This window comes from Phalacrocorax carbo, chromosome 7 (assembly GCF_963921805.1).
Source record: "Phalacrocorax carbo chromosome 7, bPhaCar2.1, whole genome shotgun sequence".
Lineage (NCBI taxonomy): Eukaryota > Metazoa > Chordata > Aves > Suliformes > Phalacrocoracidae > Phalacrocorax > Phalacrocorax carbo.
In genome coordinates, this window is record NC_087519.1 from 557486 (window position 1) to 582514 (window position 25029).

The window sequence follows — 25029 nt, forward strand, 5'->3', positions numbered from 1 at the left end:
GCACCCACCCCGTACCCCAGCCTGGCCTGCGGCCCTCGCCCACACCACCGGCATCCCCACATGGACTGAGATGCCCAACCCGGGCCCATGGACCCTGTGGCCAGTGCCCCGCTGCAGGGTGGGGAAGGTGCCTCCTGTACTTGGACCCTGAGAAGCTCATTAGCAATGCTCCCGCCTCCCGCCCCGGTCCCTGCGGAGCGGGCAGCAAGTGCAGGAGGCTCTAATGGCTCCAAGCAGCTCTTGATGGGCCGTGGTGGAGGCGGGAGCAGGAGGGGCTGTGGTTTCTGCCTCTGCAGGAGCCAGAGCTGCCTCTGCCCAGGCTGGGAAGATGCCGGGTGGGCGCCTGCTCCAGCTGCTCCTCGCCACGGCTCTGTGCCCTGGCCTCCTTGGGACAGGTACATCCCCGCTCCTCCTGCTCCCTGAACCTGTCTTCCCCATCCCTGCTAGGGCCTTGTCCCTTGTGGGCTGCTCCCCAATGGCCCCTGATGGAAGCTGGGGTATCTGTGCTGGGAGGTGTTGGTCCGTGCTGGGGATGGAGGCCCAGGCGTGGTGGTGCTGGGGCTGGTCCCACTGCAGCACATCTGTGAGGTGAGAAGTGCTGTCCCCGTGGGGCGGTGGGGAATGGGGAGGGGGCCCAGCACGGGGCAATTGGGGCTGGCCCAGGGGCTTTCCCCCCGCCACCATCATGCTCCTCGCCTGTGTTTGCCCTTGCCAGGGTGATGGCGAGTGCTGGAGGTCACAGCACACATGGGGCCAGGGCCACTGGCAGGCAGTGCTGGGTGGTGCTGCGAGCCAGGGACTCCTGTGCCGTGGTGGCAAGGCCCCACAGGTCTGGGGTGCTCCCAGCTCACCCCAGACCAGCCCATCCCTGCTGGGGCTGAGGGAGGCTCTGCTCTACAGGGTCCCTCCAAGGGCCACCTCACTGGAGGCTGGCAACCTGTCCCACCGGCACTGTGTCAGCTGCTGGCCCACTGACTCACGTTGATGCAGGGGCAAAGCCCAGTATGTGCCCCGTTTATGGCCTTTGCCGCACCCTGCGGTGGGGGCTGAGCCCCAGCACTCACCAAGCATCTGTTCCTCGCCACAGTCTCGGTGCAGAACCTGCACCTCTGTGAAGGCTACATGGGCCCTGACGGCCGCTACCACCCCGGCTTCTACTGCCCGCGGCTGACCGACCCAGCCAGCCACCGCTTCTGCTGCCGCCCCAGCCCTCACACCCTCAAGTCCTGCTGCTCCCAGCTGGCCCTAGAGACCCTCACCAGGGTGAACCTCTCCAGCCTGGCTGGCCCAGGCCTCCTCCGGTGAGTGGGGCTGCAGCGGTGCCATGCCAGGGAGCTGGGAGGGGGGGGCAGGGGCTCCAGGCTCCCAGCACGGCCCTGGGGGCTGGCACGGTGTTGCCCCTGGGGCCCCCTCCCTGGCACAGGGACACCGGGGGGGTTGTGCCACGGCTGCCCCCTTCTGAGGTGCCGCCCCTGCAGGAACCCGCTGGCCCTGCCCTTCGTGGCGCTCTACGGGCTCCTCGTCCTCCTCCTCATGGCCGTCGACCTCTTCCACTTCTACCACACCCAGCGCTGCCGCCTCGGCCGCCTCCTGCCCTGCGCTCGCTGCCCACCCTGCGGCCCCCCGGGGGCGCGCCAGCCCCGCTCCCGGCTGCCCCGCAGCGCCCACGCCCCCGGGGGGCTCCTGCCACCGCCCCACCGTGCCCCCAGCCCGACGGACCCGGGCCGGGCCTGCTGAGGGGGGCCGCGGGCGGGGGTGCGGGGGGGGGGGAGGGGGGTCCCTGCCCGGGGGTGCAGCGGGACGCGGGGGGGGGGCTGGGGGGGGTGGGGGGTGGGACACACGCGGGGTCACACACACACACACACGAAGTCGCACGTGGCCGCTGCCGGCACCTCCGGGCCGCGGGGCGGCGCTAGAGCCCCCGCCCCGCCCCCGTCACGTGACACGGGCGGTGGCGTCCGGGTTCCCCGGGCGCTCGGCGGTGACGTCACGGGTGCGGCGAGGGGAGCGCGATGGAGGAGGCGGTGAGCGCCGGGGCCGGGGCCGGGGCGGGAGGGCGGCGGGCGGCGCGGCCGGGGCCGGGGCGGTGAGGGCCGGGCAGAGCATGGCGTGGCATGGCATGGCATGGCATGGCGGCTGCCGGCGTCGGGCCCGGTGTGACGGCGGCCGGTGCCCGGTGGCCGGTGCCCATCGCCCGCCCCGGGGCAGCCGTGCCCTGTCCCGGGGGCCTTGTCCCGGTGGCAGCCGCCCGTGTTGGGGTCAGGGCCATGCGCAGCCCCCCCCCACGCGTGACCCATCCGGCGCCCCTCGGCAGGTGACGGCGGGGCAGCTGCGGGAGCGGGGCAACGCGCTCTTCCAGGCGGGGGACCACGCCGCGGCCCTCGCCGCCTACACGCAAGCGCTGAGCCTCTGCGACGCCGAGTCGGAGCGAGCCGTCCTGCACCGCAACCGGGCCGCCTGCTACCTGAAGCTGGTGAGAGTGGGGCGGTGCCTCACCGCGGGCCCCGCAGCAACCTGCCCGGCCGCCCCGGCCTGCTGGGGCTGCGCTGCTGGCGGCTGCCCCGGCCTGCCCGCCTCGCCAGCTGCGCGCCTGCGCTGGGAGGTCCGGTTGGTCCCCGGGCAGGGCGCTGTCTGGTGTTTCCTCCGCTCACCTTTTCTCGTGGCCCTGCCCGCTGTCCCGTGCTGCCCCACCTCCCGGGTGGGCTGTCAGGGCCAGGGCAGGGCACTCCTCTCCACACCTGGGCTGTGCGTATGCTCTGGGATTGTTCCCCAGGCAGTCACAGTATTTCCGATCTCTCACTGTTGAACTGTCTGAAGCAAAGGGGAACACGAGGCACCTCAGGGGTTGAGTAGACTGGAAGCACTTGAAAAGCATCAGGGGGCCCTAGGGCTCCTCGGAGGCCCCATGAGGGCTGTGCTCTGGGAAGGACAGGATGTCCTACTGGGGTGGCTCGCGGTCCTCAGTAATGCTGTTCCCCTCCTCAAACCCCACTCTCCTTTCCCAACTCTTGTCTTTAAAGCCCACAGAAGGCTGGGCTGAGCGAGGCCTGCACAGGCAGCGCGTCAAGTGTTTCCCTCTTGCCGACTCTTTCTCTGCAGGAGGACTATGCCAAGGCAGAGGCTGATGCATCTAAAGGTCAGTGGTGGCTGGCAGGGGACTGGCCTTTGCGCGCTGCCTGTCCAGGCAGACCAGAGCAGCCCAGGGGCTTTGCGATAGATAGATCCCCTGCTCATCTGCAGCCATTGAAGCCGATGGCCGGGATATGAAGGCGCTGTTCCGCAGGAGCCAGGCGCTGCAGAAGCTGGGCCGCCTGGACCAGGCTGTCAGTGACCTGCAGCGGTGCGTGAGCCTGGAGCCCAAGAACAAGGCCTTCCAGGAGGCCCTGCGTGCCCTGGGGAGCAGCATGCATGAGAAGGTGAGGGGGGAGGCAGCGTGGGGTGTGGGGGCTGCTGTGGTCCCCCGTGGGTGTGGTGGGCTCAGGGTAATGACGAAGGCTGAGCTGCTTTTTTTGCTTTGTCTCAGATGAAGACCATGTCCTGCACGGACTCGAAGGTAGAGCAGATGTTTCAGATCTTGCTGGATCCTGGAGAAAAGGATGTGGACAAGAAGCAAAAGGTCTGAACTCTGAGGGAGCAGGGAGCAAAACAGCTTGTCTGGAAGGCAGGGAGGGGAGGAATGGTACTCCCAGGTCAGCACTGCTGGCTGAATGGTGCTGAACTGTGCTGCCTGGGCAAGGCTGGGCTTCCTGCCATCAGAACATGCTCCTCGGAGATGGGGGAGGAAGGCAGGTGCCTGAGGCTGTGCTAGCTGCCCAGCTATGGGGGTTCCCCGTGCATGGTGGGCTGTGTTCTGATGGACAGGTGACTGAGGCGTGACTCTCCTTTCCCAGGCTGCGCAGAACCTGATTGTGCTGGCGCGAGAGGAGGCCGGAGCAGAGAAAATCTTCCAAAGCGATGGTGTGCGGCTGCTGACGCAGCTGCTTGACACGGCCAAGGCTGACCTGATGCTGGCGGCGCTGCGCACCTTGGTGGGGCTGTGCTCCGGGCACCGCTCACGGGTAGGTCCTGCCGTAGCCCAGCCTGCCTGTGTGACAGGGCCTGGCCCAGGGAATCGATGCTGGGGAGGCTGTGAAGGGTGACAGGCAGGGGAATGTCACTAGCCTCTGCTTGCAGCTGGCTGCAGCCCTGCTGAGCAGAGGAGCTCTGAGCTGTCACCCACCAGGCTAGAGTTACAGAGAGGCTTGTGATAGGGAACCATCCTGATAAGGTGCTGGGAAGCACTAAGGCTTCTCCGAAGCCTCCAGCAGTCAGCTGTGCTTATCCCTGCAGACCATGGCCATCCTGGCGGAGCTGGGGGCCCCTCGTCTCTCAGCGGTGCTGGGTGTGGAACACGAGCAGGTTTCCCTGGCTGCCTGCAACCTTCTGCACATGATGTTCGAGTCCCTGAAGGAGGGGCTGCAGAAGGACTTCCGTGGCAAGGAGGATGCGGTGGTGCTGGGTGAGTGCCTGCTGCCCCAGCTGGCTGGCGTGGGCTGGGGAGAGCGCCCTGGGGAGGCACTGAGCTGCAGCGGGTTCTTCTGCCACTGCCCCCCCTCATCATCACTCCCTGGTGCAGGGCCAGGGCTCTCATCTGGAGTTAATACGAGGTTGAGCTGGGAGGCAGGAGCCCCTGGTCATGGCAGTGTCTCCTGCCAGCCTCACTGCCACGGGGTTGAGGCCTGTGCCCAGGGCGCTGACTTCTGTGCATCGTCTCTTCTGCAAGATTCCTCCAAGGACCTCAAACTGCTGATCAAGCACCTCCTGGAGCTGCTGCCGCTGGAAGGGGCCTCTGCGCATGGTCGTGACAACGCCCTCAACCTGCTCATAAAAGTGGTGCCCAGGAAGTCACCGAAGGAGACCAACAACAGCCTGAGCCTCTGGGTGATCGACCAGGGTGAGCAGAACAGCCTGCACTGTCCTGCTGGGGCATCGCGCCCCTCTGCCTCGGGGTGCTGCATGCCTCGGCTCTGCCTGCGCACCCTGTTTTGCTCCTCAGTGGGGCGCCTGACCTTGCATTCTCCTAGGCCTGAAGAAGATCCTGGAGGTGGGAAGTACAGTGTGCGGCACCCCAGGCAGCCTGCCCGTGACAGAGAACAGCCGGATGAGCACTTCGGTTCTGCTGAGCAAACTTTATGATGACCTGAAATGCGATGCTGAGAGGGAAAACTTCCACCACTTGTGCGAGGACTATGTGAGGTGAGCCCTGGGGTTCCTGGGGATGGATGGGGGGGTTCTGTCTCATACGGCCACCAGCCTCCTGGGGAAGTAGCAGCACCCCTATCGCCAGACCTTTTGGCTCTTGGTGATAAAAGCAGACCTGCTGTGTTGGGGTTCAGCAGTGGGGGCTGCCTGTGGCTGAAGGGATCAGCTTTATCCTTCCTGGTGGTCTTCCCCTGCAGGAGCTGGTTTGAGGGGCACGAGCTGGCTGGGAAGCTGCGGGCCATCCAGACGGTGTCATGCCTGCTGCAGGGCCCCTCGGATGCTGGGAACAGGGTGCTGGAGCTGGAGGGGATCCTGGACAGCGTGCTGTCCCTCTGCGCCTCCGTCTGCGAGGCCCACCAACTGGTTGCGGTGGAGGCACTGATCCATGCTGCCGACAAGGCCAAGCGCGCCTCCTTCATCACCGCCAACGGCGTCAGCCTGCTTAAGGAGATCTACAAGCACAGTGAGAGGGACAGCATTCGCATCCGGGCGCTGGTGGTGAGTGCAGCAGGCTGGGAGGAGTGTCTGTGCCGAGCCCTTGGGTGGTGCTGGGCAGGCTGCAGCAGCAGGGCCTGTGGGTCCACAGCGCTGCCCTCCCTGCTCGGGGGCTCTCACAGGTGCTTCGGGGTGATGGTGGCCATTTCTGCTCTGATTCTCTGCTCCTGGTGGCAGGGGCTCTGCAAGCTGGGATCCGCCGGAGGCACCGACTTCAGCATGAAGCAGTTTGCTGAGGGCTCCACGATGAAGTTGGCCAAGCAGTGCCGCAAGTGAGCGCCGTGGGGTGTGGGGGAGCCAGGCAGGGTGCCCCACAGCCTGGTCTCACAGGGCCCATCTCCCAGGTGGCTCTGCAACGAGACGATCGATGCGGGCACGCGGCGCTGGGCGGTGGAGGGCCTGGCCTACCTCACCTTTGACGCGGATGTCAAGGAGGAGTTTGTGGAGGACAAGGCAGCGATGCAGGCCATGTTCCACCTGGCCAAGGTGCGTGCTGAGTGCTGTGGCGGGGGCCCTGGGTGGTGGGCACGCCGGCACTGGGGAAATGTGCCGGAGGGGGTTGTGGGGCTCGTGCTGCAGGGCTGGTATGTGTGCGAGGGCCCGGGGTGCTGGGTCGGCTTGAGCCTTGGCCGGTCCTCTCTGTCGTGGGTGTAATGGGTGTCCCATTATTGCTGCAGTCCGAGGACAGGAGCGTGCTCTATGCGGTCGCCTCCACGCTAGTGAACTGCACCAACAGCTATGACCACCAGGAGCCGGACCCCCAGATGCTGGAGCTGGCCAAGTATGCCAAGCAGCACATTCCAGAGCAGCACCCCAAGGTGAGCGGGGCATGGCCGTTCTCAGGAGCTGCCAGGAGCCCTGGCCCTGGGGAAGAGTGTGTGGGTGGGCAGAGCCCAGGGTCCTGAGTGGGGACAGGGTGTCCCTGGGGCCGTGAGAGGTGACTCGCATAGGGTGGCAGCAGGCTGATGCCACAGAGCCAAGTGGTGACCCTGCCTCTGGGACAGGACAAGCCGGACTTTGTGAAGCGCCGGGTGCGGAAGCTGCTGGCGGCTGGTGTGGTGTCAGCTCTGGCCTGCATGGTGAAGAGTGAGAATCCAGCGCTCACCAACTCCTGCCGGGAGCTGATCTCCAGGTAGTGGCCTGCAGGGGGGTGACAGGGAGGGAGCTGGTTTCTGAGGCTGCTGGTGTCCTGCTGGCAAGTTTAATGTGCCTGTAGTGAATGCAAGCTCCTAGGAGCAGAAAGGGGATGTCCAGGAGTGTGGTACAGCCTGTGCCCACTGCAGGTGTCTGGGTGCTGTTGGGACCCGCTGTGGCAGGTCCCTGTCTCCAGCTGCTCCCACGTTGTCCCTAGGGTGTTCCTGGCACTGGTGGAGGAGGCAGAGGACCGAGGTGGTGTGGTTGCACAGGGAGGAGGCAAGGTGAGGGGACGAGCCTCGCTGTGCCGCTGGCCTGCGCCACACGGTGGGGCTCTGGGGAGGGCTGGGGCTCTGTGGGGGCTGGCTGTGGTTTGGCAGGGGACTACGCTGACTCCCTCGTACACAAGACTTGGGGAAGCTGGGGCTGCTGTGACCTGGCTGCAGGACTGGCTGCTGTGTCTCCATCTGCAGGCTCTCATCCCGCTCTCCCTGGAGGGCACCGAGGTGGGGCAGACCAAGGCAGCTCAGGCCCTGGCAAAGATCACCATCACCTCCAACCCAGAGATGGCCTTCCCCGGAGAGCGGGTGAGTGTCGCTGCTGTGGGGATGGGTCTGCCAAGCGGGGGCCCTGCGTGGGCAGTCGGTGCCACAGAGGGGCTCACGTGGGGACGGGCTGCAGCAGGGGATTGGCCTGTCGTGTGCACTGGGCCTGCTGCAGCCAGGCCTGTGTCTGCTCTGGGGAGGTGTCGGGCTGAGCAGCATGAGGAGGGGCTGCCCTGGCAGGAGCTTCCCCTGTCCCTGTGTGCAGCATCTGGGATAGGGTGGGCTTCCACTCCTCGTCCACCGGGAGAGGGCTTGGCAGCCCTGGAGCTAAAGGCCACAGGACTGGTGACCTGAGGCAGGATCTGCACCGCAGGAACTGCCAGCGTGGGTTTGCCCTTCCCTGGGGAGCAGGAGGTGGCAAGGCCCTAGGCCTGACCATGGCAGTAGTTCTACCCTTAGGCTAGGCTTAGAGCTCCCTGCACCCCCTGCTCCACAGGGTGCAGAGTCCCTCCCCCTCGCTCTGGGTTCAAGCCCTACGCCCCTGTCTCCACAGATCTACGAGGTGGTCCGGCCCTTGGTAAGCCTTCTGCACCTTCAGCGCACAGCCCTGGAGAACTTCGAGGGGCTGATGGCGTTAACCAACCTGGCTGGCATCAGCGAGAGGCTGCGGTAGGGGCGGTGGCACCAGCACGGGGGAGGGAGGGGGCCCGTCCCTGTCTGGGCCGGAGGTGTGCTGCCCTGAGCAAAGAGCACTCACACACCCTGCTGCAGGCAGAAGATCCTGAAGGAGAAGGCTGTGCCCATGATCGAGGGGTACATGTTTGAGGAGCACGAGCTGATCCGGCTGGCTGCGACGGAGTGCATGTGCAACATGGCCATGAGCAAGGAGGTGAGGGCTGGGCTGGGCGTCTGCACTGGGCTCCCAGCCCCCTGCACCCCCACCCCACCCACCCGCCCCCTTCCTCTGCAGGTGCAGGAGCTGTTCCTGGCCGAGGGCAGCGATCGGCTGAAGCTGATGGTCCTGTACAGCGGGGAGGAGGATGAGAAGCTGCGGCGGGCAGCCTCGGGGACCCTGGCCATGCTGACTGCCCTGCACCCCCCCATCTGCAAGCGGATCCCCCAGGTGGTGAGTGCCCAGCAGCGGGGCAGGGACCCCCTGGGGCAGCACCCACTGTCTCATATTCTCTCCCCTGGTGTCCTGGAGCTTCATCCCAGTGCTGGCTCCAGGAGACGGAGCGCCCTGTCCTGCGGGGGCCAGGGGGCCATCAGGGCTGAGGGGAGCTGGCCCCCTCTCTGGGAGCAGTGCTGAGTGCAGCCCCGCTCCCCCCACAGACGGCGCACTGGCTGGAGATCCTGCAGGCCCTGCTGCTGAGCCCCAGCGTGGAGCTGCAGCACCGCGGGGCCGTGGTGGTGATGAACATGATGGCGGCCGAGCGGGAGGTGGCGGAGCAGCTCATCGCCAGCGAGATGCTGGAGATCCTCTCGGTGCTCGCGAAGGACAAGGACAAGCCGCGCGTGGCCCAGGCGGCCAAGGAGAGCCTGGCGCAGGCCGTGGCTTACGGTCTCATCAAGCCCAACCCTGGCCAGGAGTGAGGGCCTGGTGGGGGATGCCGCACACGCTGCTCGGGGCCGGTGCTCGCTCGCTGCTGTGGGACGGCCGCCCCCGCCGTGGGGGCTGGCACGCTGCTGTGGGGCCGGGGCCGCGCTCGGCCGCGCCTGCCCGGTGCTCCGGGGCGAAGATGGGGCTCGCCACTGCCTCTGCCACCGTCTGCCTTAACCGGGAGGGCCGGCCCGGGGGCCGGGGCCCCGCACGGCGGCGGGCCCGCCCGGTGACACCGCACTAAAGCTGCTCTTGGACCACGGCACCGCCTCTGTCCCTCCCTTCGCCGCCCCCGTCCCGGGGCCGCCCCGCCCTGCCGGGGCCGCCCCCCGCCCCGCCCCGCCCCGCCATGGCGGCTCCGCGCCGCGCCTGGCTCGCGTTCGGCTTCAGCACCGAGGAGGCGGCGGGGGAACCGGGGCCGGGCCCGGGCCCGTGGCGGCTCGAGTCGGGCCCCGAGGGGATCCGCCGCGTGTGGCCCGCCTGGAGCTACGTGGTCGTGGAGACCGGTGAGCGCCCCCGGACCCGGCCCGCCCGGTGCCCCCCCCGGGCCTGTGCCCCGCGCCCCCCTCCCTCCCGAGGTGCCGGGGCCGCTCCGTGCCCGCTGCCCCGGGACGGCGGGCCCCCCTTCACACGCACACACACCGCGCCCCCCGCGCTGCCGGTTTTTCCCGGTCTGTCACGTCCCGCCCCATCCCCCGACGCCGCATCCTCGGGATGGGCCCCTCCCCGCCCCATCGCCGGATCCCCCGGAATGTGTGTGTCGGTGTCCCCGCGGTACCGGTCCTCCGGCACGTCCCCGTCCCTTCCGCCCCCCTGGATGGCTCCCCCCCGGTCCCCCCATCGGCGGTCCTGGTCTCCCCGGGATGCTGTCCGCCCGGCCGGCCGGCCCGGCGCTAGGGATGCTCCCTCCCTCTTCGTCGGCGCCGGTTCCGCCGGGATGTCCCCGTGATCCCCCCCCGCGCTGGTTGTCCCGAGATGCTCCCACGCCCCGCCGGCGGTCCCGGTCCCCCCGGATGTCCCCTTCCCCCTCCGATGCTCTCCCCCGTCGGTCCCGGTTCCCCCGGGATGCCCTCCTCCCCCCTCGATGCCCCCTCCCCCCCCGTCGGTCCCGGTTCCCCCGGGATCCCCGCCGCGGCAGGGCGCTGATCCCCCCGCTGCGGCAGGCGCGGGGCTGGAGGTGCGGAGCGCGGGGCTGCGGCGGCGGCTGCCGGGCTGGGCCGAGGCGCTGCCCTCCGAGACGCACCTGGTGCTGCGGGGGGCGGCGGGGGCCCAGGCCTGGCCGCGGGCGGCGGCGCTGCGGGGCGCGCTGCGGGGCTCCCCCGCCTGGAGCCGGGCCCTGCCGCCGGCGCCCCGCAGCCCCCCGCCGCTGCCGCTGCTGCCCGGCGGCTTCGCCACCCCGCGGCCGCCCTTCTTCGCCCCGCTGCCCGGCGGGGTGCGGGCCCGGCGGCTGGCCCTGGGCCTGGAGCACGCCCTGGCGCTGGGCGCCGCGGGGGAGGTCTACGCCTGGGGCGGCGGCAGGTGAGCGGGGCTGGGGGGCACGGAGGCATCGGGTACCCCCCGCGGAGGGGGTGCGGGGGGGCGGATATGGGGTCACAGGGGGTGCAGGTGGCAGGGGTTTGCTGGGGCTTAGGAGGGAAGCGGGAGGGCTGTGGGGAGAGGGGGGTTAAGGACACGGGGCGGGGGGAGGTGATGCAGGGAGGGGTGCTGGGTGTGCCGGGGGACGCAGAGAGAACGATGGGGGGTGCAAGAGGGATGCCGGGGAGGATGTGGGCGGTACGGGAGGGACTGCGGGGGATGCAGGTGAGAGGATGTTGGGGTGGGGGCATCACCTCAGGGTCTAAGCCTGCCCCCCCATTAGCTTGCAGACTTAAGACAAACTGGTTCAAGTCTCTGTAGCACCGACCGATTAGTTAACGCAGTAAAATAATCTAATAAAGCAATTACACAATCAGTAATCTAATTAACTAGTCAACACATAGCTCGTTGCTTCACAGTCCTGTTATTCTTCATGGTGTTACACATAATTATTGAGCTACAACGAATGACTTAAGTAATCTTGATTGCGTACGACTGCTGTTGAGTTACAGCCCTCTCCTTTCCTGCCGCCCTCCTGCACTGCCTGGGGTTAGGGTGCAAGTCGGTCCCTCCTTACCTTGCCACACTGCGTGGTGCTACGATGGGGGGGTGTGGGGGCGTGGGGAAGGGTATGGGGGTGCAGCAGGGCCAGAGGTATTGGGGTGCAAGCCCAGCCCTCCATACCCTCCCACATCACTTGGTGCTGGGGTGTGAGCCCACCCCTCTTGGCTCGGCTCTCCCACACCCCGTCTTCAAGTCAGCGGTGCGATGGAGTCATCCCCAATACTGTTCCCTGTTGGTTTTGCTACTCCTACCCAAACCTGGTATTTCTCACACTATCAGCAAGCAGTTGTGGCCTCCTACATCACTGCTGATGTACCTGGTGCACCCTCCCTGACGGGCACTCCCAGCCCCCCCCCCGAGGGCCTGCCTTGCCCCACTGTGCCATGTTCACTCCCACGCTGATGGGATCTGTCGCTTGCCCCAGCCAGGTTCTGCTGAGCGCCAGCACATCCCCCTGGCGCAGGCAGCCTGGCTCGTGGCTTCTCCCAGGGTGTGCCAGCCCCACTGTGTCCCCCCATGCCTGCGCTCCCATCCCCCCTGGGTCCCCCCTCGCTGGCCCCTCAGGCAGCCCCGTCTCCTCCATGGGTGCTGGGGCCGCAGCTCCTGGGGGACCTCTGGCTTGTGGGCCCTTCAGGGCTGCCTCTGAGGACACCTGGGTCTCTGTGTGACCACTGAGGTCCCCGCGGTCCCTTCTGGCTGAGCCTGCTGCAGTTTTCAGAATACCTGGGCACATGTAAGCCTCCCGCCTGGTCCCGCAGCGCTGCTCCCGTGGTACCCTGTACCCTACGTGCAGGGTGATGAAGGTTGGTTCTCCTTGCAGCGCTGTGGGCACAACCACAGGCTGCGGTATCAAGTGTAACACAGCTGTAGGTTTTGGAGACTGTCCCATAAACTCCTCACACCAGTGGTGTACAACAGGCTGTTCACTCTCAGTTCCAGTTAAAAGGTCTTTATTCTCTAACGCACTCGCTAGGCTGTTGGCTTTCCAGGGTCTCAGCTTCTCTCTGGGTGCTGCGGCGATGCTGGGATGTTTCACTCCACCAGGCTGGCCCGGTCCCTGGCTGAGGTTGTTGGTCCATCAGCTGAGCACAAACCTCTCCTTCCCATGGGTGTGTGACAGCCGGGCACTGCGCTGCCCTGCCTCATCCTTCACCCGGCTGCTTCAAATCAGTGCCAGGTTCAGCTCCCTCTGCTCCCACTGCTCTGTAACATACCACAAAAACACAAACCTGACATCAAAGATCTGTTTGTTTCTGAGATGGAGGTTGGTACCATCTGTCTGTTAACATTTCAGTACAAGATCCCTCTGCTACAGCCCCGTGGGAGAGGAGTAAACCCCTTGGGAAAAGGATCTAACCCAGCTCCCTGTTCCACTTGCCAGCAGTCATAGTTGGGTGCAATAACCAGCCAGAGGCATTGCTCAGTTTGATCTCTTAATGGTGTTTTCTGTTAGTTTGGGGGTTGCTTTTGCACATGCTGCCCTATGTCGAGTAACATTTTCCTTGAAGACATCTGAGGGCACAGCGCCAGGCCATCCCTCCCCGGATTGCCTGATTTCTACTGCCTGGCAACTGCCAAGGGATTCCTGCGTCTCCCTTTGCTCCAAGGCTGTTCAGTTATGCATTTGCCAACACGAGGTGCCAGTTCCTACCCATACCACTGTCCGCGTTACTTGTACGCAGCCTTGCAGCCCCCGCAGCTGCAGCTGCTCTGCGTTCCTGCCCTGTCCAGCGCTATCGGTTCCAGTGCAGAGAGCTAAACACCCGCAGGGCCACAGCACACAGCGGTGCAGCCTCTCAGTCCCAGAGCTACAGAGCTGTGCTGGGAGCCGTGGGCCACTAAAGCCCCGTTACTGTAGGGCTCATCTCTGGGCCTAGCTGAGGCATCGCTGGGTCTTGTCGCACGCTGACTTGCTCCTCCCCCCCCCGCCGAATTTGGTAAATCTGTCGGATTGCAGCTGTACATCTCCAGTGCCGCAGACAAACGTGCACGGACACTGAGTGGGGCTGCCAGTGCGTGATCCTGACCACAGAAACTATTTGTTTTTAAGACCCATAGGGTGGAAGGGTTTATGTGTCCCTCTTCCTTTGCGACTTACAAAGTCAAAGCCAGCAAAGGCTGTCGGGCGCAGTCAGCAGAGCTGCGTCACCTGGCCCATCGCCCGCCCTCAGTGTTTCTGATCAGCTCAGGAGCATTTTGTTTCCCATTCTCCGTGCATTGGTGCCTGGGGTGTTGGCCAGCTGGTCCTCATAGCAAACATAAAACTCAGTTTAAATCAGCAGTTGTTGCATTTGCAGACACTGCATTATCTTGTCCTTCTTGATTTCCCTACAGAGGGACGGTTTCTACACTTCTGAACATGTATTTTAGGATTAGGTTTTTTTTTGAAAGACTAAATGCCATGGTTAAGCTTTGGTTAGTCGACGAGGCTGAGAAGCCACTAACACATCTCTATGCCATGTTTCACAGTGTTTCAGCTCTTCTGTATAATGGCCAGGCGCTGGCCCCGCTCCAGCCTTCGTAGCCTCTTTATTACGGCAGGCTGTAGTCGCCTTCGCCTGCTCAGGCAGCGAGTCCCGGAGCCCCTTCCCCAGCTGCTGCAAACCCTTCCCTGCCTGTTGGCTCACTGTGCTTGGGAACCGGCCCCGCGCTCAGCCCTGCTGGGTACGTCTCTTTGCCCTGGTCTTCTGCAGATAGTGCTGTGAAGGAACGCGAAAAGGCTTTCCAGTGTTGTTGCATAAGCCAGGTTGGGTTGTTTGGTTTTTTGGTAGTAGTTGTTGTTCTGTTTTTAGTTTTGGGTTGGTTTTTTTTTTTGTGTGTGGGTGTGTGTGCTGTTCCAACACTTCGATGATTCCCGGGCCCCAACACTACAGTTGTCTTCTATGTGCAGCTGAGCTGTTTATTTTACCTTTACAGCCCCTCCCAACTCTTTCTGCTTTTGCAATAGTTGTACTAGTTAAAGCTCCTGGTACATTATGTTCCACTTGCTCACTACCAACCCTCTCCAGTCAGTAACTGGGCTGTCAGGGTGCCAGGCCTGTGTGGGGACACCCTGTGCTGGGCATCACCCTCCCACCGGTGCTCGGCTTTTCCCAGTTGCTGAAGTCAGCTCCTCCCCGCCGCTGTGGTTATTCCTTCAGCAGCTCAGGCTCTGACCGGTGCCAGGCGCTGCGGGTACCTTGTCGCCTTTGCCCAGGCTGTGGCGGACACTACCTGGGCCCTGCCCCAGGGCGGCTGGGGCTCGGTGCTGCTGGCAGCACCCGTGGAGGCACAGCTCACCCACGCAGGGAGGTTTTTCCACACATCTCAGCCTGTGGGTCTGGAGCCTGCCCCATGTAGCCCACACGGGCCCACCTTTGTGTGCCCGCCATGTGAAATGCTGGTGCCCACCCCCCCACCTCCCCCCCAGATGAGCCCAAACTTGTCCCCTCGTGGGAGCCCCTGCTTTCACTTTCAGGCTTGGGGCCAAACTGATTGCCAGCACTGCGCCGTTGATTGCTGGCGCAGCACGGCCGAAATAAGCTCAGGATTCAATTAGATCAGTCAACTAATTTGTAAACAGATCAATTAATTCAGAGTTGTGTCATTCGCCGCACTGTTGCACTGTGATTGCACGACAACACAGATGCTACCAAATTACAGCCCTGCATGCTGCAACCCCCCCACCCCCTCCCAGGCCGCTGGCACCACGGGCACCGACCCCCGCCAGCTCCCACGCGGGCGGGCACCCTCCTTCCCTGTGCCCCCGCTGCACCCCTGCCTCTGGGACACGGCCCTGGCGGGGGGGCTGGGAGGGGGGGGCTGGGTCAGCGGCAGCAGCACGGGCAGGAGGGGGCTCAGTCGGGACAGGGAGGTGCGAGGGCTGGAGGGAAACGGGGTGCAGGAGGTGTCTGTCTGTCCGTGTGCATCTCCCCACAGGCACGGGCAGCTCGGCCATGGGACCCTGGAGTCGGAGCTGCAGCCGCGGCTGGTGGAGGCGCTGGCCGGTGTGCCGATGCAGGCGGTGGCAGCCGGCGGGTGGCATTCGGCCAGCGTTAGTGGTGAGGGGCCATGCTGTGTGGGGGAGCATGGGGGGAGATCGGAGCGGCCAGCAGCAGCCTAAGACCCCTGCAGGACTGATCCCCCCGTCACAGTTACGCCACGTCCCTGGTCCTGGGGGGAGCCCGGTGCACAGGCTGCACTGTGTGTGGTCAGTGCTGGTGCCCCAGAGCACCCAGGCACTGCTGCTGATGGGGAGTCAGGGCTGAGCTCTGCGCCGGGACCCCCCTGATGTGCTCCCTCCCACCAGAGGCCGGAGACCTCTACATGTGGGGCTGGAACGAGTCAGGCCAGCTGGCCCTGCCCTCCAAGGCGCTGGCCGAAGAGCGGGCACAGGACGAGGACAGGGGTGCAGGTGAGGGTGCTGCTGGGCAGGTCATGGCCTGTGGGTGGTGATGGGGGGGGTCCCAGCAGAGCCACAGACAGCGGTCTGAGCCTGGCAGGGCCTGGTCACTGCCGGGAGCTGAGGGTCGGCTCTTCCCCAGGGCACGCTGAGCTGACGCCCTCCCGGGAGCAGCCGGCTGCCGAGGACGCCGCATTCATTTCCATCCAGGCGTTCCCGGCGTTGCTGGACCTGCCCCAGGACCTGGAGGTCAGCAGGGTCAGCTGCGGGTCCCGGCACACGGCCGTCGTCACACGTGAGTGCCCGGCTCTTGCCAGTGGGGCGGCGGGCAGCAGCCCTGCTTTCGGTGCTGCCCCGGAGTGGGGCAGGGGCAGCTGAGGGGTGGGCTGGGGCTCACCGGGACCCGGCAGCCCCTGCACAGGCGCTGATGGGTGCTGTCCTGTTTGCAGGAGGCGGTGAGCTCTACACCTGGGGCTGGGGTAAGTGACGCCTTTGCTCTGGGGGGGCCACAACACCCACCCAGGACCAGCTTTTGTTTTCTACTCCCTTACCACTGGCTCCTATTACTTGTATAATGATTTATTTTATGACTGTGAGGTTTCACAGCAGAGCACTTCCGCCGGGTCCTGGCTGGAGCCATTTGTCTGGGGGTGCCCTTACAGTTCCTCCCTCCCTGACAAACGCCCGGGAGCTGTCGGCCTGCAAGGGCCGAGGCGCCACAGCCATGTCGTGGCACAACCGTTGTGTCTGCAGGTAAATACGGCCAGCTGGGGCACGGGGACGATGCCAGCTCTGACCAGCCACGCCGTGTCGAGTACCTGGTGGCCAAGGGGCAGCGGGCGGAGGAGGTGGTGTGCGGCCCCTGGACCACCTACGTCTGTGTGCTGGAGCCATGAGGGCCCCACAGCCCCGGCTGCCTGCAGGGAGGAAGACACAGGTGGGCTCTGCTCCTGTCCGCCTGCTGCCACGACCAGCCCTGGCACCACGCTGCCCTCAGAGGCCAGGCCCTGGCCAGGTTAAGCCCACAGTGGACTGGAGGCACAGGCTGGTGCCCAGCCCTGCCCGGGCTTGCAGTTTCAGGAGTGCTAAGGACAACCAAGGGAAGGATGCTACACATTTATTACAGCTACTTTTCCATAATGGCTGTGGTGGTTCTTCGCGTTACATACAAAGGGCCTTCCCAGCTTCCCCAAGCGCCTCTGGAGCCAGCCCCTCCTCCCCTCCCCAGCTGCAAGGCCACACCAGGGGAGCCTTTGGTCCCCCCAGACACACACACAGCAGCAGCTATGTACAAAGATATGTATTATTCCCATGAACAGTATGTACAGAGCAAAGAGACGGAACCTGGAGAATAAATAACAGCAAGTGGGGGATTGTAGTGATAACAAGGTGCAAATTAGTCATGATCAGGGACAGACACATACATGCAGAGCTTCGTTAACAAAGGTGCAAACAGGTCCCCCGAGCCGGGACCAGGGCTGTGGCATACCCCCAAAGCACTCTGCTCGATGTCCTCTGCTGGAGCCAAGTGGGAGGAAGGGCAGCGCTGGACGGTGCGGAGCAGGGCCTGGCGGTGGGACAAGCTGCCCTCCTTGCCGATGGCAGGGAGCAGGCCTTGTCCGAGTGTAGGTTGCTTCCTTGCTAGCAATGCATAGGCTCTGCCCTGCCACGGCTTGGGGACAGGGCAGAGGAAGCAGCAGGGTACAACTTGTACAGCTCTCAGGGCCCGAGGGGGATGGCTGGTCAGGCTTGCCTCCTGTGAAGTGCCCTGCTGCTCCCTCCCGGGGACCCCCAGCCCCGCTGCTCCCCTCCAGAGAACCCCGTCCTCACAGCCGCTGTGGGAGAGCCAAGACCCTCAGCACTGCACCCAGCCTGGAGCAGGGGTGAGCCCAGTGCTCCGGGGTCAGGCAAAGCCTGCTAAGGGAACCTCAGCTAAAGCCCCCCCAAGACAAGCCTGCTGTGATGTTGAGAAAGGAAGATGCTGATGTACAATAGCTACAGAAATGGAGGGAGGAAAAGCCTGTAACAAAAGGCACTGAAGCCAGTTCTCTCAACTAGGTTCTGTCTGTCCCAGAGCATGCTCAGCGAGGCAGAGCCCCCGCTCACCGACGCTCGCCCCCGCCAGCCAAGCTGCGGCAGGAGCCAGCACCCACCCCTGCACTAGCCTAACGCAACCATATACTCAAATCTTTAATCACAAACATTTGCAAGAATTTCCCAAATAAAAAGCAAGTTTTTAAAAGTGCCCCTTTCACACCCTACCCTGGCAGGCAGGACCCCCACCCCAACCCACAGTGGGCCAATGCTGGCCCCAGTAACGCCTGGGACCCAGGTAAAAGTTAACCCTGGAGCACGGACACTTTGGGTGGGGGGGAGCTGCGTAACGCTCTGCCGGAGCCGCGACTCACTACGACTGAGCAGCTGGAGCCTGGCAGGCAGCGCCTCAGCAGAAGGCGTGGGTGGTGGTCGAGTTCAGGACGCGGGAGATACTGTCAGACCTGGAAGCCTTTGAAAGTTCGCGCTGTGGAAACAAGAAGCAGGAGATGGAGATGAGGGGGCAGAGGGGCAGCAGGGAGAGAGCTGCTGCCTGGGGGGAAAGCAGGAACAGCTCCAGGCCAGCAAGGAGGGCTGGCCACACTGCTCCTGTTTGTTTGGGCTCCCCACTCCCTCTTGCTTCAGAGGAGGGCAGGGAAGCTTTAGCATCGAGTAGCTGAGAAAGAACTCAGAGCCTGTGAGCCTCTCAGAAGCACCTGCTGCCCGAACAGCCCCAGGCTGGGAACCACACCCCTCCCTCCTGCAGCAGGCAGGCTGTCTGTCCCAGGCAGGCTGTCTGTCCCAGGAAGCACTCTGCTAGGTCAGTGGAAAGCAGACAGGCTGCCCCTCAGCAAAGGGAAGCAGGAGGACAGGGACAGCTGTGCCCAGCTGCCGGAGGAAGGGAACACCTAGCAGGAATCTGCCACCATCACAAACCAGCACACATCCCCAGGGGCACACAGTGCACTCCACACAGCCTTAGCTGCCACGAGGAAGGGATGCTCGTAGCTATCTACTGTCAGATGATGTTAAATATTGGGCTCAGCCCTTCCTAACGGAAGGGTAGAGGCCACTAAGGGACCTCCGGATGGCCAGAGATGGCAAAGCCCCGTCCACCACCAGAGAGCACCTGCTTCAGCAGGCAGGGCAGCTCCCCAGCCTTCGCTCACCCCGCACGCCAGAGAGAGCAGGGGAAGAGGTGGGACCGGTGCTGGTGTCCCTTCGCAGGCTCAGCCTGGGGGGGGACAACAAGCAGAGGCCTGTGTGAGCATGCGATGGATGACTCTGTGCAAGCAGCAGGAAAAATCTCCCCCTGCCTGGGGGTCAGGAGACCTTCCCTCCCCTCTCCCACTGACCAGGTTGGGACAGCGAGAGCGCTGCTGCTGCCAGCTGCCCAGGCCACCACGCTGCAGCCCCTGGAGAGGCTGGGGAGCATCCCCACCTGCAGGACACACTGCACCAAGTGACTCGGAGCTCAGGGCTGGGGGGAGACTTTGCCTCAGCAGCTGGAGACAGACCACCTCGGGAGAGCAGCTGCATCGCTGCAGCAGGGCTGTTCCAGGGGGCCTGGGCCACGTACGGCTTTGCCCCTGCACAGGGCTGGGAGGTGCCCCCAACATCAATGTTTCTCTTGTGTTTGAGTCTGTTCACCACTGGGCTGGTGAGAGCCTTTGTGTGACATGAGCAGGGCTTGGCCTCAGCCACCAAACCTCAATTTTAAGTTCTTAATGTAGAGCCAACAGATCTGTTGCCACAGGCACTGGCAGGAACAGCGGCTCTGTGCAGGGACACCAGGAGGGCTGTGCAGAGCTGCAGCCCTGTGGGATGCTCTGGGATGGGGGGAGCACACCCCCTGTGCTGCCCAGCAAGGGGAGGTGGGTTTAGAAGAGGTGAATTACCGCAAACTCAGAATAGGTGCTGGCAACAGAATTAACGCTGTGGTTACGCTGGGCAGGGACTGTGGGGGTGCACCCACCGCTCAGGGTGGTTCCGTTCAGCTGGGACATGTTCTCCTTGTTCCTCTCCCTGTATCCAGGACGGTGGGGCTTCACAGCCACGCGGCTGGGGGTCCGAGCCTGGCCAAGCTACAGGAAGAACTGACAATTAGATGGGACACAAGAATCAAGCAGAGCTAGGACAGCTGCCCTAGCTTCACTGCCTGTCACTCTGTGGTACCAGGGTAGTTTCAAGCTCCAGGAGCTCTTGGTTCTGATCCTAGAAACATACAGCACACACACACATTTTGAAGGTCCCCCAAGCTGCAGGCTCAGCACAAAGGAAGAGTTGTGCTAGAAATCTGGGCTGGAGGAAGACTACGTGAATGCTGTTACTACCCTCCTCCTCCCTCAGGTCCCAGAAATATCCTGCCAGGATCGTGGCAGCCCAACAGAGCAGGTTATGGGCAAACAGGGGGTTTTGCACCCCAGGAGCTTGGCAGGGGAGGCAGCGAAGCACAGCGCAACACAGCAGAGTCCACCCTGCTAGGCAGGGCTCCCTGGAAAGCTCCTTACCTTCCCTCCGGAAGGCGGTAGCCGAGATGTTGGCGAGTGGTAGATGGTTCCCCCAAAAGCTGAACGAACGGTGCTGTTGGGTGTGGCGCTGGAGATGGAAGTGCCATTGAGCTGAGAGGAAAAGCAGAGCACATATCACGTGGGGAGGAAGCCGGTGGCTGCACAGAGCCTTCTGCCTCCAGAGCACCACAGTACAACAGGCTTCATTGTCCCCAGGGAGAACAGAAGCGCCCATGGCCTGGGCCCTGGCACTGCTTCCATCACACTGCTGCAGCACCGCAAACCCTCCCTGCATCTCTGTGTGGGACCAAGGCCAGCCCAGGACAAGGCAGGGCTCTAGCCTAGTGACAGCACCCAGCTCCTGGCAGGGCCCCAGCACACCTACACTGCTTCGCACGGACAGTTTACCTTCCTTACTTTGCCAGGTGTGTGGGAGCCGAGCACTCGCCGCTTGATGGGTGTCCGCGGGGTGCTTCCGTACATCATCTCTGTCTCAATCTGGCGACTTTTCTTCAGGTGCTGTGTGAGAGATGTGCACTTACAAACCTGAGCAAGAGGAGCAGTGCAGAGCCAGGGGAAGGGCAGGCTTCTGTCAGCAGGCAGTGCCCTGCAGCCAGTCTGTGGCACAGCCAAGCAGCTGGCATTTCAACAGATATATACAGGTATGCAGAGCCAAGGTGCAGCTCTGGCACAGCTAGGGCCAGGAAAGGGACTCAGCGCGCACAGATGCTGATAGCAATGAACACCAGTCTCGCTGACAAAGACAGGTGACTGCATGCAAAGCCACTTCCAGGCAGAGACATGAGAAGACAGAGCGCTGGGCAGCAGCTGCTGGCACAGCTCCCCCTACTCGTTCAATGCAGCAGAGGCTCCTCCAGGCCAGGAGGCAGCACGCTCAGCTTCACACTCACCCGCTCCTGCTTCTCCTTCTCTTTCTCCAGGCGGTACAGCTGCCACTGCTCTGTCACATACTCCATGAACTGCTGCCCCTTCACCAGGAAGGTCCCCTCATGTTCCTGCTCCCAGGCCTGGACCCTGCTCTCCAGCTCCTCCTGCAGCTGATGAGGACACAGGACAGTGTTGAGAGGCTGCCCTGCTGAACGTGGGCATCTCCATGCCCAGAGATATCCCTCGCTGACTCCAAGAGCTGCGCTTCCCCATGGTCAGTGCTAAGCAGGCCTACATGGGACTACAGCTTCTTCTCCAGGGCTGAACCTACCTTGGAAAGTGTCTTCTGCAGCTTTGCTCGCTGCTTCTCTTCTTTCAGCAGATTCCCCCCACGGTTGGCGAAGCGACTGGGGTCAGTTGCTTTCCTCTAGTACAGAGGGGAGGTCAGGAGAGAACCAAACACACCACCCAGTCTCACAGCCCAACATACACCCCACAGGATATAGACCCTGGAGAAGCCACACCTGCTGCGCAGCCCCCCATCACAAGCCATACCAGTGCTCTAGATAGAGCACCCCAACCCCTCACCATCCCACTGTGGTTTCCTAGTCCCTCCCTGGTCTTTCCCAACAGCACTTTGCACATGGGAGCAGAGGCGTGCACTGCCTGGTGACCTAGGACTGAGCCAGGCAGAGCACATTCCTGCCCGGAAAATACCTCCAGCTCCAGGAACAGCTTCCAGTTCTCCTCCCATTTCCGGACAGCCTCAAACAGATCTTTGTGTGTTTCATAGTAGCTCTTCATCTTCCCCACCTCAGCATCGTGGAGCTCGAGCAGGGTCTCTGTATAGTCCTCTGGAGAGAGTACAACAGCACGCTCAGGAAGCACCCGGGATCCCCACACCTCTGCTAGATGAGGGCAGCCCTTCTCGGCAGCTAGCCTGCCAGCGGGCAGCCCTCAGCTCCCACAGGGGCGTCAATGAGCAGGAAGAGCCAGCACCCACCATCGTAATAGGGGCTGAAGCCTTCCCTCTGCTCCTGACTGTAGAAGCACTTGTCCCAGTAGTCAGCCAGCTCTGCCCGGATGGCCTGAATCACAGATTTCATGTTCTGCAGCTTCAGCTCCTCCAGACAGTCCACTTCCAACTGCAGCTGCCAAACGGATCAGAGCACAGACTCAGAGAAGGCAACATGAGAAGAGAAGCAGGACAGGATTTATCTTCTGTATAAGCCACGGTATAGGCCAGTCACTAGCACTAGTTTCCCGGTCCTCCACCCGTGAGGGCAGGATTTGGCCTGCTCACCTCACACCTGACTGCTGGAAGCAGCCTCCCTCTGGCTGAGCAAACAGGAGTGTGAAACCCGGAGCTGCTGCCCCCCAGCCCTCCCCCTCCAAGGGCACAGGACAGTCCTTACAGCCTTCCTGGTTTTGGCTCTGGACCCAGTCATGTGCACCGCAGAAGACTCTCTCTCCTCCAGAGGAACCTGCAGCCTTTCCCAAAGCGCGAGGATTCTGGAGCGCAGCTCTGTGCACACGGCTTCGTTCACGGATCGCTGGGCTTCCAGCTACAGGAGGGAGAGCACAGGGTCAGCGCCAGCACAGCCTGGCCCTGAAGGGCACAAGAGGGCCATTTGCTCTACTGCACCTAGCAAAGCCACTCGCTCATCTTCCAAGATCTCCTTGGAAAAACTGCCGAAAGCATGTTATAACACCCAGGCTTGCTGAAAACCGAGTAGTCGCTTTTTACATAGTGGTGCCAACTGCTGCCGGGACCCACCGACGGCCTCCACAGCAAGCAACGCTGCCTCAGTGTGCCAACATACCTGCTGCAGCAGATTATGGAGGGCAGCAATGTTGTCTGTGGACAAACAGAAGGCTTCCTCGTCCTCGCACACCACGTCCCGCTCAAAGCTTGTGTCTGGAGTGTGGTCCAGCTCCTCCATGAGGAGGATGATTTGCCGCTTGCTGCTGACAAACTCTTCTCGCCTTTGCTCCTGGAGGTGACGATCGGCATTAGAAACCAGCGAGCGCCTTGCGTGCAACCCTCAGCGAGATCCTCACCCTGTCTCCGCTTACCTTCTCGGCAGTCAGGGAGGCCAAGTGGCGCCTGTAACGATCCAGGTCCTCCAGGCTGGGCACGGCATTGCTGTCGATGCAGAACGGGGTTGTGCAAAGGATGTCACACAAGTCTCGATCTTGTTCTTGCAGGGTTTTCAGCTCCTGCTTCCTGTCCCTTTTCTGCTTTAACATCACTTCCACACGGGTGCGCAAATTCTTCTCCATCTGCAGAATGGTACACCCTTCCTCTGCCTAGAAGGGTCCAGAAGTCAGTTCTCTTCTCCACAGCTCTCACAGACCTGACTCACATATTTAAGGCTTCTTAAACTAAGACCTAGGACACAAACCCTAGTTCTGAGCAAGGTGTTCCCCAGGAAGGTGCAAACGCAGCAGCAATACGCAAAAGGAGATGCTGTGAGACACCTGGCCTGCTCGTTACCATCTCCCAGCACCCAACCTGCAAGGAGCCACAAAGCCTTTGGCTCTGCCAAGCATCAGGAAAAGTGGTTTTGAACAGGTGCTTGCCTTGGTAGCTCCACCCTCACTGAGACACCTGGGCAGAGGCCAGGCAGCAGAAGACCATTGCCAGCAGGATCCTAGGAGTGAAAAGCAATATCTTACCTCAAAGGGGTCCAGCTGGAGCTCCCTGCAGAGGATGTCAAGCTCCTTCCGACACAGGGCAATGCTCTTCAAGAGACGGTCCTTCAGGCTCTCCTCCTCCGCGACCATCATGTCCAGGAGACCCTGCAGCACGGGTGTGGTTAGAGAGGCAGGCCACGGGGATGGAGAGCCAGGAGGGAACGCACCGGGAGGCCGGGCAGGCCAGCGGGACCTCAGCTAGAGCTGCCTCTGGTGCCAGGCGACGGCGCAGGCAGCACAGGGTGCCAGCCATCTCCCCGGGTGCTCCCGCTAGGCCTGGCTGGCCCCGCGCCCACAGCCCGGCCCGGGGGCCCCGAGGGAGCGCTTCGGGGCGAGCCGCCACCCGGCTACCCCAGCCCCGGGGGCTCCCGCTGCAGCCGCAGGCCCAACGGCGGGCGAGCGCAGGGCCCGGGGACCCCCCCGGCCCCGCCACCGGGACGCCCTGCCCCCCCCGCCCCTCACCTTGATGTGCTTCTTGACGACGTCGGTGCGCTCCAGGCGCTGCTCCTCGGGGATCCCGATCTCCTCCCAGATGTCCCGCAGCGCCGCCATGGCTCGGTTCAAGCACGACACGGCCTCGGCCGCCAGCACCTCACTGAGGGCACCGGGGCCCGACAGCCATCAGCGGCCGCCGGGCGGCACCGGGGTCGGTCCGCCCGCCCCCCCGGGGTCCCCCCCCTCGGGTCCCCACCCCGGGGTCCCCCCCCTCGGGTCCCCACCCCGGGGTCCCCCCCCGGGTCCCCACCCCGGGGTCCCCCCCGCACCTCTTCCTCATGGCAGCGGCCCCGCTCCGCTCCGCTCGGCGCCCACCGCTCGCTCCGACGATTCAAAATCGCCTCCCGGACGCGCTCATTGGCTGCCGCCAGCGACAGCGTCACCATACGCCCCGCCCACAACCGCCGCTCAGGGCCGCGCCCTCTCTGGCCTCCTCCCTTTCCTACCCGCCGCTGTCGCGGTCGGTCCCGCCCCAAGCCGGCCTCCAGCCAATGACAGCGAAAAGCCTTCGGCGTTTCTGACCAATCACAAGCCACACCGGCACCATAACGTAACGGCGATCTGCCGCGCGCTCGGTGTTTGACAGCAACCACGTGACCTCGCGCGGGTGTCTCCGTCCCGCACTCCCGAACCCCCACGGGCGGTGCCTGAGCACCACTGCGCATGCGCCGTGCCGCACTCCGTGGGGGGGTGGCGCGCATGACGTGTCTGCCTGTCCGTCCGTGGGACAGACATCTCCCCCTGAGAGCCCTGGCCAGGACCGCCAGCCCCCTCCCACCTGCCACACCGGCGCTGCCTCCACAGGATACCCCACCCGCCCTGCCAGGCCACAATGCCGGGCTGAGACCAAACCCAAACCCAAACTCAAAC

General features: G+C 63.7%; 4 protein-coding genes across 7 annotated transcripts; 3 read left to right on the forward strand and 1 right to left on the reverse strand.

The window, feature by feature from the left end:
- Positions 1 to 328: 328 nt before the first annotated feature.
- On the forward strand, positions 329 to 1737 carry LOC135314163 (protein shisa-like-1). Its single transcript, XM_064455811.1, has 3 exons — positions 329 to 395; positions 1058 to 1301; positions 1479 to 1737. Exons 1-3 carry the CDS (start codon positions 329 to 331, stop codon positions 1735 to 1737), a joined length of 570 nt encoding a protein of 189 aa, XP_064311881.1.
- Positions 1738 to 1927: 190 nt separating this feature from the next.
- Positions 1928 to 9008, forward strand: UNC45A (unc-45 myosin chaperone A). The gene is made up of 20 exons (XM_064455921.1): positions 1928 to 2024; positions 2315 to 2473; positions 3100 to 3136; positions 3241 to 3416; positions 3524 to 3616; positions 3891 to 4058; positions 4330 to 4498; positions 4763 to 4933; positions 5064 to 5235; positions 5439 to 5739; positions 5914 to 6008; positions 6081 to 6222; positions 6414 to 6554; positions 6741 to 6868; positions 7088 to 7154; positions 7344 to 7457; positions 7969 to 8084; positions 8187 to 8304; positions 8386 to 8541; positions 8748 to 9008. Exons 1-20 carry the CDS (start codon positions 2013 to 2015, stop codon positions 9006 to 9008), a joined length of 2796 nt encoding a protein of 931 aa, XP_064311991.1. The 5' UTR covers positions 1928 to 2012.
- Positions 9009 to 9301: 293 nt separating this feature from the next.
- Positions 9302 to 16675, forward strand: RCCD1 (RCC1 domain containing 1). 2 transcript variants are annotated; one of them, XM_064455930.1, is made up of 7 exons: positions 9302 to 9521; positions 10179 to 10533; positions 15073 to 15194; positions 15443 to 15547; positions 15678 to 15830; positions 15985 to 16014; positions 16289 to 16675. In XM_064455930.1, the coding sequence occupies exons 1-7, from the start codon at positions 9365 to 9367 to the stop codon at positions 16429 to 16431; spliced, it is 1065 nt and encodes a 354-aa protein (XP_064312000.1). In that variant the 5' UTR covers positions 9302 to 9364; the 3' UTR covers positions 16432 to 16675. The 2 variants fall into 2 exon arrangements, with proteins under 2 accessions (XP_064312000.1, XP_064312001.1); XM_064455931.1 differs by lacking the exon at positions 16289 to 16675 and adding an exon at positions 16133 to 16275.
- A 145-nt stretch (positions 16676 to 16820) lies between these two features.
- On the reverse strand, positions 16821 to 24542 carry PRC1 (protein regulator of cytokinesis 1). Of its 3 annotated transcripts, none has more exons than XM_064455927.1 (14): positions 24429 to 24542; positions 24127 to 24259; positions 23647 to 23769; positions 23044 to 23277; positions 22791 to 22961; positions 22383 to 22532; positions 21971 to 22118; positions 21685 to 21821; positions 21299 to 21394; positions 20991 to 21137; positions 20497 to 20598; positions 20080 to 20190; positions 19468 to 19653; positions 16821 to 18056 (listed from the first exon to the last, which is right to left on the reverse strand). In XM_064455927.1, exons 1-14 carry the CDS (start codon positions 24437 to 24439, stop codon positions 17979 to 17981), a joined length of 1827 nt encoding a protein of 608 aa, XP_064311997.1. In that variant the 5' UTR covers positions 24440 to 24542; the 3' UTR covers positions 16821 to 17978. The 3 variants fall into 3 exon arrangements, with proteins under 3 accessions (XP_064311997.1, XP_064311998.1, XP_064311996.1); XM_064455928.1 differs by having other exon boundaries at positions 19545 to 19653; positions 20488 to 20598; XM_064455926.1 differs by having other exon boundaries at positions 20488 to 20598.
- Positions 24543 to 25029: the final 487 nt, after the last annotated feature.